Raw genomic sequence first — 14291 nt, forward strand, 5'->3', positions numbered from 1 at the left:
CCGGCACACACACACACACACACACCCCGCAGGGCCCGACACACCACACACACACACACCGCGAGGCCCGGCACACACACACATATGCACACACATACCATGGGGCCTGGCACACACACAACAGACACACACACGTGCACACACAAACACACACATCCTGTGGGGCCTGGCACACACACTCACCACACACACACACACCTCGAGGCCCGGCACACACACACACACCACACACCGCGAGGCCCAGCACACACACACACCACACACACACACACCGCGAGGCCCAGCACACACACACACACACACCACACACACACACACCGCGAGGCCCGGCACACACACACACACACCACACACACACACACCGCGAGGCCCGGCACACACACACACCACACCGCGAGGCCCGGCACACACACACCACACACACACACACACACCACACACATACCATGGGGCCTGGCGCACACACACACACACACCCCGCAGGGCCTGGCACACATACACACCACACACACACACACACACACCGCGAGGCCCGGCACACACACACACACATACGCACACACATACCGTGGGGCCTGGCACACACACAACAGACACACACGCGTGCACACACAGACACACACCCCGCGGGGCCTCGCGCACACACACACACACACACACACACCCCGCAGGGCCTGGCGCGCACACACACACACACACACCCCGCAGGGCCCGGCACACACACACACACACGCGCACGCACATACCGTGGGGCCTGGCACACACACAACAGACACACACACGTGCACACACAGACACACACACCCCGTGGGGCCTGGCACACACACTCACCACACACACACACACCGCGAGGCCCGGCACACACACACACACACACACACCCCGCAGGGCCCGGCACACACACACACACCACACACACAAACACCGCGAGGCCCGGCACACACACACATACGCACACACATACCGTGGGGCCTGGCACACACACAACAGACACATACGCGTGCACACACAGACACACACCCCACGGGGCCTGGCGCGCACACACACACACACACACCCCGCAGGGCCCGGCACACACACACACACCACACACACAAACACCGCGAGGCCCGGCACACACACACATACGCACACACATACCGTGGGGCCTGGCACACACACAACAGACACATACGCGTGCACACACAGACACACACCCCACGGGGCCTGGCGCGCACACACACACACACACACCCCGCAGGGCCCGGCACACACACACACACCACACACACAAACACCGCGAGGCCCGGCACACACACACATACGCACACACATACCGTGGGGCCTGGCACACACACAACAGACACATACGCGTGCACACACAGACACACACCCCACGGGGCCTGGCGCGCACACACACACACACACACCCCGCAGGGCCCGGCACACACACACACACCACACACACAAACACCGCGAGGCCCGGCACACACACACATACGCACACACATACCGTGGGGCCTGGCACACACACAACAGACACATACGCGTGCACACACAGACACACACCCCACGGGGCCTGGCGCGCACACACACACACACACACCCCGCAGGGCCCGGCACACACACACACACCACACACACAAACACCGCGAGGCCCGGCACACACACACATACGCACACACATACCGTGGGGCCTGGCACACACACAACAGACACATACGCGTGCACACACAGACACACACCCCACGGGGCCTGGCGCGCACACACACACACACACACCCCGCAGGGCCCGGCACACACACACACACCACACACACAAACACCGCGAGGCCCGGCACACACACACATACGCACACACATACCGTGGGGCCTGGCACACACACAACAGACACATACGCGTGCACACACAGACACACACCCCACGGGGCCTGGCGCGCACACACACACACACACACCCCGCAGGGCCCGGCACACACACACACACCACACACACAAACACCGCGAGGCCCGGCACACACACACATACGCACACACATACCGTGGGGCCTGGCACACACACAACAGACACATACGCGTGCACACACAGACACACACCCCACGGGGCCTGGCGCGCACACACACACACACACACCCCGCAGGGCCCGGCACACACACACACACCACACACACAAACACCGCGAGGCCCGGCACACACACACATACGCACACACATACCGTGGGGCCTGGCACACACACAACAGACACATACGCGTGCACACACAGACACACACCCCACGGGGCCTGGCGCGCACACACACACACACACACCCCGCAGGGCCCGGCACACACACACACACCACACACACAAACACCGCGAGGCCCGGCACACACACACATACGCACACACATACCGTGGGGCCTGGCACACACACAACAGACACATACGCGTGCACACACAGACACACACCCCACGGGGCCTGGCGCGCACACACACACACACACACCCCGCAGGGCCCGGCACACACACACACACCACACACACAAACACCGCGAGGCCCGGCACACACACACATACGCACACACATACCGTGGGGCCTGGCACACACACAACAGACACATACGCGTGCACACACAGACACACACCCCACGGGGCCTGGCGCGCACACACACACACACACACCCCGCAGGGCCCGGCACACACACACACACCACACACACAAACACCGCGAGGCCCGGCACACACACACATACGCACACACATACCGTGGGGCCTGGCACACACACAACAGACACATACGCGTGCACACACAGACACACACCCCACGGGGCCTGGCGCGCACACACACACACACACACCCCGCAGGGCCCGGCACACACACACACACCACACACACAAACACCGCGAGGCCCGGCACACACACACATACGCACACACATACCGTGGGGCCTGGCACACACACAACAGACACATACGCGTGCACACACAGACACACACCCCACGGGGCCTGGCGCGCACACACACACACACACACCCCGCAGGGCCCGGCACACACACACACACCACACACACAAACACCGCGAGGCCCGGCACACACACACATACGCACACACATACCGTGGGGCCTGGCACACACACAACAGACACACACATGTGCACACACAGACACACACATCCCGTGGGGCCTGGCACACACACTCACCACACACACACCGCGAGGCCCAGCACACACACACACACGCACACACATACCGTGGGGCCTGGCACACACACAACAGACACACACGCGTGCACATACAGACACACACCCCGCGGGGCCTGGCGCGCACACACACACACACCCCGCAGGGCCTGGCACACACACACACACCACACACACACCACGAGGCCCGGCACACACCCACCCATGCACACACACACCGTGGGGCCCGGCACACACCCACCCACACATGCATGCACACGTGTGTGCACACACACACACACACACATACCGCTAGGCCCAGCACATGTGCACACACTGCGGGGCCCGGCACACACACATGCACACACACACGTACAGTGGGGGGCCCAACACAGGCACACACCATGGGGCCTGGCACACGTGCACACACCGCAGGGCCCAGCACACATACATGCACACCTCGCGGTGCCTGGCACAAACACAGGAGCACACACCACAGGGCCTGGCACACACACGCACACACACCATTGGGCCCGGCACACACACACACATCACACACACATGTACGGACACCCCGCAGGGCCCAGCACACACACACACCGTGGGGCCCGGCACACACACACACTCACACACACACACAGACCACAGGGCCTGGCACATGAGCACACACATACACGCACACCCCGTGGGGCCCGGCACATACATACACACACACATGCACACCCATCGCGGGGCCCAGCACGCACAAAGACACCACAGGGCCCAGCACACACACACACGCACACCCTGCGAGGCCTGGCACACGCACAGGCACACCCTGTGGGGCCTGGCACACACACATCCGCAGACCGCGGGGCCCGGCACTCACGTACACACACACACACGCACAGCCCGCGGGACCCGGCACATATACACACACACCATGAGACCTGGCACACACACACACCGCGGGGCCCACAGGGGCGCTCACAGCCGGATGTGTGCACGCCCTGTGCACACGCTTGCACGCTCCCTGTCGCTTTTCCCATCCCTGTCACCCCTGGCACAGGTGGGCTCTCTGGTACTTGCCCCCCAGTGTCTCCGCTCCCTGCCCACACATGGACACTCCCAGCCCACACCCCGCCCCCAGTCCCTGGCTTCCGCATCCCAGTAGAGACGCCAAGTCTCCTATCCCCGCCCCCACCAACCTCACAGCTTCTCTCTTCTCTGCAGCAACATCCGCCGGACGGCCACCTGCCGGGCGCACGGGGAGGTCGCCTGCATCACTGTCACCAAGGAGTGAGTCGGGAGCCCCACGCTAGGGGCACCATGGTGCAGAGGGGACTTGACTTCAAACCCTGCCCGATGGTGCCACGGACATGGCATGTGGTGCCCAAGGCGGGCTTCGCCCCCCCTTCCTCCACAGGCTGCCAGCCGGAGTAACTGGAGCCAGGACTCCTGGGTTCTCTCCCTGGCTCTGGAAGGGGAGTGGGGGCTGCTGGGTTAGAGCAGCGGGGCTGGGAGCCAGGACTCCTGGGTTCTCTCCCCTGCTCTGGGAGGGGAGTGGGGGCTGGTGGGTTAATCGGGGGGAGGGGGGCTGTTGAGCCAGGATTCCCTGGGTTCTTCCCTGGCTCTGGAGGGAGTGGGGGCTAAGTGAGTTAGACTGGCGGGGGAGTGAACCAAGCTCCTGGGTTCTTCCCAGCTCTGGAAGAGGGAGTTGGGGGCGCGTGAGGTGTAGAGCGGGGGTGCTGTGAGCCAGACTCCCTGGGTCTCTCCCGCTTGGAGAGGGAGTGGGGCTGGTGGGTTAGATCCAGGGGGGCCTGTGAGCCAGGACTCCTGGGTTCTCTACCGCTCGGAGGGGAGGGCTGGTGGGTTAGACTGGGGGGTTGGGAGCCAGGACTCCCTGGGTTCTCTCCCCAGCACTGCCACTGATTTGCTATCATGGCACCTGGCTGATAGTCCCTTCGTCCTGCTCCTCCCTCCTCCTGGTCTCTGGGTCAGGGGGTGCTCTGTGGCCTTGGCTCCTGGGGGCAGCGAGGCTGTCCGGTGGCGGGTCCTCCACCGGTCCTGCAACACCTCCTTCCTCTCTTCCCATGCAGAGCTAATCTAGACATCTTCTCAAATCTGGATCTTAGCGTCCCAAAATCTGGTGGCTTAGCATGAACTCCAAGCTTAATTACCAGCTTGATCTTATCTCGCTGCCAACCAGCCCCAGGAATCAGTGCCTGGTACACTGAGCCCCCCAAAACCTTCCCTGGGAAACCCCAAGACTTCAGGTTGCTTTGAGTCTCCAACAAAGGGAAATAACCACTTCCCTTCCCCTTCCCTCTCACCCGACTTCCTTCTCTGGCTATCCGGAGTATTGCGCAATCTTCTTTACATCACCAAACCAAGAAACAGTTCCTTCTCACAAAGACAAACGCCAAATACAGACAGAAAAGATTCTATCTCTCTTCCCCTTAGCTGCTTCCCGTCCTGGGACACTAGAGAGTTAAACACAGATGCGTAGTGTTCCCCCCCCCTGCTTCCTTTCTCCTTAACAGAGAAAACTCAAACAGGTTTTTTAAAAAAGAAAGCTTATAATAAAAAAGAAGAACAAAGACATCAAAATATTCTCTGTAACAAGATGACAATACAGGGGCTATTGCTTATAAGAAATATGAATAACAGTCTGATTCAAAAAGATATCCAATTTGAAAACTCCAGCAAGTTACACACATGTAAATACACCCAAACAACGTAAAAGCCTATATATTGTTTTTCTACCTGTACTTACAAGTTGGACACAGAAGATTAGAAGAAGAAAGAAACTTCTCATAGCTGAGAGAAGACAAACAGACTCAGATCCCAAAAATTCCCTCCCTTAAGCTTTGAAAAATCCGGTTTCCTGATTGGTCCTCTGGTCAGGTGTTTGGTTCCCTTTGTTAACCCTTTACAGGTAAAAGAAACATTAACCCTTAGCTATCTATTTATGACAGAGACTTCCAGGAGATCTGCCCCTTCTGCCCCACGCCCAGGCAGCTCTCAGAGCCGTGAGTGTCTCCCTGGGGATGGGGACGGGGGGTCCTGCTAATACTGCCCCTCCATGGGGCCAGGGCATTCCTGTGTGGCAAGGCACAACTAGGACCATGTGGGGCGGTGACCATGGGGGGCAGGTGCCTTGGGAAGGTAGAGGAGAGGGGGACCATGGGGGCAGGTGCCAGGGGTAGGTGCCATGGGGAGGTAGGGGGGAGGGGTGCCAAGAGGCAGGTGCCACACAGTGGCAGGGTGGCAGGGGATGCCAAGGGGTGGGTGCCATGCAGGGGCAGTGGCAGGGGGCTATGAGGCAGGTGTCATGGGGCGGTGGCTGGCAGGGGATGCCAGTGGTCATGTGCCACACAGTGGCAGGTGGCCATGAGGTGGGTGCCATGGGGCGGTGGGTGGCAGGGGATGCCAGGAGGCTGGTGTCACACAGTGGCATGGGGCCATGAGGCAGATGTCATGGTGCGGTGGGTGGCAGGGGATGCCAGGGGCAGGTGCCACGCAGTGACAAGGGGCCATGAGGCGGGTGTCATGGGGCGGTGGGCGGCAGGGGATGCTGGGGGCAGGTGCCACGCAGTGGCAAGCGATCATGAGGCGGATGTCATGGGGCGGTGGGTGCCAGGGGATGCCAAGGGGCAGGTGCCACGCAGTGGCAAGGGGCCATGAGGCAGGTGTCATGAGGTGGTGGGTGCCGGGGCTGCCAGGGGGCAGGTGCCACACAGTGGCAGGTGGCCATGAGGCGGGTGCCATGGGGCGGTGGGTAGCAGGGGATGCCAGGGGGCAGGTGCCACACAGTGGCAGGGGGCCATGAGGCGAGTGTCATGGGGCGGTGGGTGGCAGGGGTTGCCAGGGAGCCGGTGCCACATAGTGTCAGGGGGCTATGAGGCAAGTGTCATTGGGCGGTGGGTAGCAGGGGATGCCAGGAGGCAGGTGCCACGCAGTGGCAGGGGGCTATGAGGAGAGTGTCATGGGGTGATGGGTGCCAGGGGCTGCCAGGGGGCAGGTGCCACGCAGTAGCAGGGGGCTATGAGGCAAGTGTCATTGGGCGGTGGGTAGCAGGGGATGCCAGGGGGCAGGTGCCACGCAGTGGCAAGGGGCCATGAGGCGGGTGTCATGGGCGGTGGGTGCCGGGGCTGCCAGGGGGCAGGTGCCATACAGTGGCAGGAGGCTATGAGGCGAGTGTCATGGGGCAGTGGGTGGCAGGGGATGCCAGGGGGCAGGTGCCACGCAGTGGCAGGGTGGCAGGGTCTGTAAGGTGGGTGCCATGCAGTGGCAGAGGGGCTCCTGTCCTGGTCCCAGGGGACTGACCCCATGTTTGGTTTGTTCTCGCCCTGTCAGAGACATGGCCATGCTGGAGGTTCCCTCCCTTCCTGAGCCCGGACGGTGAGTCCCAGCCCCGGGGCCCCGCACAGACCCAGCCGGCCCTCGAGGGATCCTTCCCCCTCTGCCAGGGTCTCCCTGGCTGTGTCTCAGAGAGTCAGAAGGGGGGGGCTGGAAGGGACCTTGCGTGGGCACCATGTCCAGCCCCCCGCCCTGAGGCAGGGCCAGGTGAACCTGGACCAGCCGTGATGGGGTTTGTCCAATGCGTCCTTAAACCTCCCATGGCAGGATCCTGCAGCCTCCCTTGGGAGCGGGTCCCCACCGTCACTCCCCAGTTGTTGGACAGGTCTTCCTAGGCACCAGCCTCAGCACAGGCAGGGCCGCCCCCAGCTGCAGCCCTGCTCGGGGCAGACTCCACTTTGGGGACTTACTCCAGCGCTCCGGTGCTCACTCCTTTTAAGGGGGACAAACCCAAAGTTTTGATGAAATGCGCCCTTCCCTCAGTGTGGAGAGAGGGGTGCACACTCTCCCCCACCCCTGCCCTCCATTAGAAATTACAGACACAAATGGTATTAACTGTAAAGGTCAGATCTGAAGTGAGAAAAGGAGTAACACACAGAACAAAGCAGATTACCAAGCAGATGAAAACAAACCCGCAAACGAAGCTGGTTTCACTAGACATTGGTTACAGATAGCATTGCTCCCCTCAGATGTTGTTGCTGGCAGGTGCAAAGTTGCTGGGGTTCAGAGTTCCAGTTATTCCTTTTCAGACTGGACCCGTCTCAGTGTGGACTCCCCCCTGCCTTCCCTTCAGCAGTCTGTCTTCTTGGGCAGAGCCACGGCACCCTGTGTGCCTTCCTCCCCACCCTAAATAGGATTGACATAAGGCCGGAATCCTTGACCCCCCTTCCAGGGGAAGTTACAAGAAGTCCCAGGTAACGCTTAGTGTCAGGTGAGAAGACGACCTGACGGTAGGATCACAGCGTCCATGAGGCAGGGGCAGTATGGAGCGGCCACAGGAGGGCCAGGCTTTTCACAGCTCATTCTCCTCACTGATGGGCCGTCCGCCCCATCTTCCTTTTCCATTCTTGTACCTGAAGGCTTGGCAGCGGGTGTCACCCGAAGTAGCACGGTTGAAATACAGACACAGGTCAATATTCCTGAATCCAGATACAGAAATGACACCGGCACACACATTGGATAATCGTAAATCAGAACCGGGCCAATGATCCCTCACAGGAGCCATCTCCATAGTGCACTCCCCCCTCCCCTCCCCGTCGCCCCGCCCCCAAACCACCTCTGCCAGCTCGATACCCCCGGCCGACCCCCATACACGCCATCCCCACCCTTGCCCCACCCCAATATTCCCGCCAGCCCTATCCCACCCGTGCCCCCATCAACCTCCACCCACCCGCTCCCCCAGCACTGATCCCCGGCCCCCAACCCACCTCTGCACCAGCCCGATCCCCCCTGTCCCCCATCCGCACTCTGCTCTCCCCCAATGCCCCCTGCACTGAACAGCCTTCAGGCTTGTCTCTTCTTTCTGTTCAACACAGTCGAGGTAACAGGTTCTGACAAACCCGCTGCCTCATGAGGCGGCACCGGCCCTTCCCAGGGGCTTCCCAGGCCTCGTCCATAAACGTGGGACTGCCCCAGCACTGGCTCAGCTGGGCCAGGTGCGGGGGATCAGGCTGGGCTAGCAGCGCTGGGGATAGGGGGGCATAACTGCCCCCGGAGCGCAGGAATGGAAGCAACCCAGCAGATCCCTTGTGGGAGGCTCCAAGGTGAGGAGGAGCGTGGGGGCTTCCAATGGGGGCTTGGGGGAGGAAGAGCTGCGCAGGGCGGTTGCGAGCTGGAGGGAAGGCTGGCTAGGGTGGAGGGGCCCACACATGGTCCAGAGGGCAGGGGCTGAGGAGAGGGGCTGGGGGGAGGGCTGCGGCAGGGGGGGTTGGAGCGGAGGGAACGCTTGGTGGGATGTGACCCACACGGTCCAGGGGCAGGGAGCTGGGGGAGAGGGACTGCGCAGGGGGGTGGAGCGCGAGGGAGGCTGGCTGGGTGTGGGACCCACACTCGTCAGGCCCTGGGAAGGGGGCTGGGGGAGGAGAGCTGCGCAGGGGTGTGTGGAGCTGGAGGAGGCTGCAGGGTGTGGGACCCCACGGTCCAGGGCCTGGAGGGGGGCTGGGGGGGAGACTGCGCAGGGGGTCTGGAGACGCGGAGGAGAGCTGGTGGGGGAGGGGCCCATGCGGTCTCAGGCGCAGCAAGGGCTGGGGAAAGGGGACTAGGGAGAGAGCTGCATTGGGGGAGTTGAAAGCTGGAGGGAAGGCGGGCTGGGTGTGGGAACCACCGGTCCAGAGCCGGGAAGGGGGCTGGAGGAGGAGTAGCTGCGCAGAGGGGGGTGAGGCTGGAAGGAAGGCTGCTGGGTGTGGGGAACCATGGAGGTCCGCGGGGGGGGGGCTGGAACTGGGAGGAGGACTGGCGACGGGGGGGTTGAGGATCTGGAGGGAAGGCTGGCTGGTGGTGGACCACCGGTCCAGAGCCTGGAAGGGGGCTGAGGGGGAGAGCTGCGCAGAGGGTGTTTTTTTGGTGAGCTGGAAGGAGCGGGGTGGGTGTGGGACCATGAGTTCCCGCGGGTGGGGGCTGGGCTGGGGGAGGACGCTTGCACGGGGGGGTTTGGACTGAGGAAGGCGGCTGTGTGAGGCCCCCAAGGTCCAGGGGTCAGGGGGCTCGGGAGGAAAGCTGCACAGGGGGGTTGGCGGGAGGAGGCTGCTGGGTGTGGTGCCATGCGGTCCGGGGGTTGAGGGGGGGCTGGGAAGTGGGACTGGTGCTTTGCTACCCTAGAGTTCCACATATAAGTCAGACCCAGTGCCTATGAGTGTCTGCTGTGGGGGCCTTACCTTCCCCAGCCACAGCCCCACAGCTGTCTCCTTCCCCCGCACCCCCATCCTGATGCCCCCCACGTCCTCTCATTCCACATACCAGCCCCCACCTTGTCCTCCCCCACTCCCCTGCTCCTGCCACACAAACCCTGCGACATGGGGCCCGTTGTGCCCAATGATTCGCTGGAGGGTAGGATAGGATACAGAGGACCTAGACAAATTGGAGGATTGGCGAAAACAACCTATGAGGTTCAACAAGGACAAGTGCAGAGTCCTGCACTTGGACGGAAGAATCCCATGCACTGCTACAGGCTGGGGACCGAATGGCTAGGCAGCAGTTCTGCAGAACAGACCTAGAGGTTACAGTGGATGAGAAGCTGGATATGAGTCAGCGTGTGCCCTTGTTGCCAAGAAGGCTAATGGCACGTTGGCTGCATGTAGAGAGCATTGCCAGCAGATCAAGGAAGTGAATATTCCCCTCTATTCAGCGCTGGTGAGGCCACATCTGAGTATTGCGTCCGGTTTGGGCCTCCCACTACAGAAAGGATGTGGACATATGGAGAGAATCCAGCGGAGGCAATGAAATGATAGGTCGGGGCACATGACATTATGAGGAGAGGCTGAAGGAACTGGGCTTCTTTATCTGCAGGAAGAATGAGATGGGGGATATTTATAGACCGTTCAGCTACCTGAAAGGGGGTTCCGAAGGGGATGAGCTCGGGTTCTCGCTAGGTACCAGATGACAAACAAGAGCAATGGTCTCAGGTTGCACTGGGGGAGGTTTAGGATTGGATATTAGGAAACACTCATCACTGGAGGGTGGTGAAGCAGCAATGGATGTTCCCGTAGGAGGTGTAGAATCTCCTTCTTAGGGTTTTTAAGGCCCAGCTTGACACCCTGGCTGGATGATTGTTGGGGTTGTGCCTACTTTGAGCAGGGGTTGGATAGATACCTGAGCCCTTCCACCCCGATATTCTATGATGCTGTGAAGGGTGGGCCGTGGCCTCGCCCCCTGAGAACAAGGGGGCACTTTCACAGGGCAAGGAAGAACCCCAGAGTCCCTTGAGCCGTTTCCTCTGATCAGCAGGAAGGAGTCTGTGACTCAGGGCCACAGCTCAGTGTGTGGCAGAGTTGGGTCACACCTAGGAGCAGACTGGGGTTGGGAGTCACAGCATAGGGGGAGGGAGTGGCTGTGGGGTCACAGGCCAGGGAGGCTGGGTTGGGGGTGTCATGGAGTCCCGGGCGGTGCTCTGGACTGCTCCCAGCAAGCCAGGCAAGATCTGGGAGCTCCTCTCCTCGGAGCAGACTGTCTGCGAGGGCAAGAAGCTCCCACGGCTTCACCTCCTGGTCTCTCCTTGGAGCTTCAGCATCCCCTGCCCATACCCGTGCACTTCCCACAGCGAGTCGACACAGCGGGGTCCTGGGAAGCCAGAGGGTCCTGCACCCCCACTTCACAGTCAGATGTGAATGTGACTCTCAGCCAGCCAGTAACACAGAGGTTTATTCGATGACAGGGACATGGTCTAAAACAGAGCTTGTAGGTACAGCGAACTGGACCCCTCGGCCGGGTCCATTCTGGGGGGCAGTGAGCCAGACCCCGACGTCTGCCCTTCACTCCTCGTCCTCAGCCAGCTCCAGAGTAACAACCCCTCCAGCCCCTCCTCTCTGCTCAGCTCCTTTCCCCGGGCCAGGAGGTCACCTGATCCCTTTGTCTCCAACACCTTCAGTTGGCACCTTTGCAGAGGGGGGCCCAGGCCATCAGTTGCTAGGAGACTGAGTGCCAGGCATTTAGGTGCGCTGGCCCCTTGCTCTGCAGCAATCACACACCCTTATTCCACCACCTAGATACTTAAGAACTGAATAGGGGACACTGAGGCACCAACAATATTCAGAGGGAACATTAAAAACATTCCCACTTCTTTAGAGGAGGTCACAGCCATCGGGGGGGAGGTAGTGGCTGGGAAGGGGTCACAGCTAGGGTGGGGGGCTGGAGTTGGAGGGGGGCACAGCAATGGGGGGGAGGAGCCAGGGGCAGCTCCAGGTCCCAGCATGCCAAGTGCTTGCTTGGGGCAGCAAGCCGCGGGGGGCGCTCTGCCGGTGCTGCGGTTTGCCTGCAGAGGGTCCGCTGGTCCCGCAGCTTTGGAGGACCTCCCGCAGGCAAACCGCTAGAGGCAGCCTGCCTGCCGTACTTGGGGCGGCAAAATCCCCAGAGCCTCCCCTGGGAGGAGTTCAAGCTCCCAGAGACCCCCCAGCTGCTGTTCCCCATGACTGGGCAGACTGGAGGCGGGGGCCTGGCTGGGCTCGGTGCTGAGCACGTTGCGCGTCGGGCCCATGGGGGCAGCTGGGGGCCGGTTCTGGATCTCATCGGGCCCTAGTGCCCTTTGCCTGGGGGCGGCAGCCAGGGTCTCTCCCCAGGCCCTGGGGCAGGGGGTGTGTGTGAGCAGGACCCACCGGACCAGGCTGGGGTGGGGTCATGGCGGGGCTGGTGCCGTCCGTGTGTCCGGACTCTCACCATGCATCGCTCCCCCACAGCGCCCTGGGCCCTGAGCCCGGCCCGGCTCCACTGCAGCTCCAGGACCTGGCAGCCGTGCGCTACAAGGACGGGCAGCACCAAGGGCTCCCTGTGGTCCTGGGCACCGGCGGCTTTGGCAGAGTTGAACTGGTGAGACCAAGCAGCCCCTCCTGCCAAGTGCCAGTCCTGGGGGATGCCAAGCCTCCCCCTCTCCTGGAGGCGAGAGCCCCGGGCCCTGCCTGGCGCCCTGACGCCCTGCTCCCCCCAGGTGCGCGGGCGGGGGCAGCTCTTCGCCCTCAAGCGGATCCGCAAGGAGCACGTGGTGCTGAGGCGGCAGCAGGAGCATGTGCGCACGGAAAAGCGGGTGCTGGAGCGGAGCTGCTGCCCCTTCATCGTGGGGTAGGCGCTGCCCCAGGGCCCTGGGCTGGGGACAGAGCACAGGGGGCAGCGGGTGCAGTGATGCCCCCGGGAGGAGGGGCAGTGGTGGGGGTGCTCGGGAGGGAGCTGTCCCTGGGAGTGGGGAGCACTGGCGGGGTTGCTGGGGGGGCTGCCTCTGGGTGTGGGGGGCACTGCTGAGAGCTGCTCCCAGGAGTGGGGGGCACTGGTGGGGTTGCCTGGGGGGACCAGCCCCTTGGAGAAGGGGGCACTGGTAGGGTCCTAGGGACACTGGTGGGATAGCTCGGGGGGGCTGCCCCCAGGAGTGGGGGGCACTAGTGGGGGTGCTCAGGGGGCTGCCACCAGGAGTGGGGGGCACTGGTGGGGTTGCTAGGGGGCATTGGCAGGGATGCTGTGGTGGGGAGGGGGTCAGAAGCTCCAGTTAACCCCTTCTCGCCCTCTCCCCCAGGCTCTTTGGCACCTTCAGGGACAGCCAGTATGTCTACATGCTGCTGGAGTTCTGCCCGGGGGGCGAGCTGTGGACCAAGCTGCGTGAGGTGTAAGGAGCTGGGGACATGCGGGGGGGCGGCGGGGGGCTGGGGGCTGGCAGACGGAGCAGGCACGCTGGTGGCAGCGCGGATGAAGCTGTGGCAGATGGGGGCTGCGGGCAGCAGTTGGCAGGTGGTACGCGTGGGGCTGTGGTGGGATTGCTGGGGGTGGGCGGGGCCATGGCAGGATTGCTGGAGGGTGGGGGCAGGGGTGGCTCCAGGCACCAGCACGCTAAGTGCGTGCTTGGGGCGGCAAGCCTCTGGGGGCACTCTGCCGAAGGCAGCCTGCCTGCCATGCTTGGGGTGGCAAAATGCCTAGAGCTGCCCATGGGTGAGGGGCGGTGTTAACTGGCGGCACAGGCAGGGTTGCCATGTGCTAGGCTTGCAGGTGGTGCAGACGGGGCCATAGCGGGATTGCTGGAGGGTGGGGATATGATGATGCGATTCTGGCGGGACCCAACTGAGAGTGCCAATTCAGGACCAATTGCTCAAACAGGGCAGTCACAGCCCTAGGCTGGGG

At 62.3% G+C, this 14291-nt stretch overlaps 1 protein-coding gene across 1 annotated transcript in view; it reads left to right on the forward strand.

Annotated features, from left to right (window-relative positions):
- Positions 1 to 14291, forward strand: part of LOC116817681 (cGMP-dependent protein kinase 2-like) — an 80459-nt gene that overhangs the window by 55526 nt on the left and 10642 nt on the right. Inside the window, 6 exon segments of the mRNA XM_075063495.1 lie at positions 4294 to 4418; positions 6098 to 6151; positions 7479 to 7523; positions 12869 to 12998; positions 13117 to 13247; positions 13693 to 13782. Of these exon segments, the coding sequence (XP_074919596.1) occupies positions 4294 to 4418; positions 6098 to 6151; positions 7479 to 7523; positions 12869 to 12998; positions 13117 to 13247; positions 13693 to 13782 (575 nt within the window).

Source organism: Chelonoidis abingdonii, chromosome 3, assembly GCF_003597395.2.
Source record: "Chelonoidis abingdonii isolate Lonesome George chromosome 3, CheloAbing_2.0, whole genome shotgun sequence".
In the NCBI taxonomy this organism is placed as follows: Eukaryota; Metazoa; Chordata; order Testudines; family Testudinidae; genus Chelonoidis; species Chelonoidis abingdonii.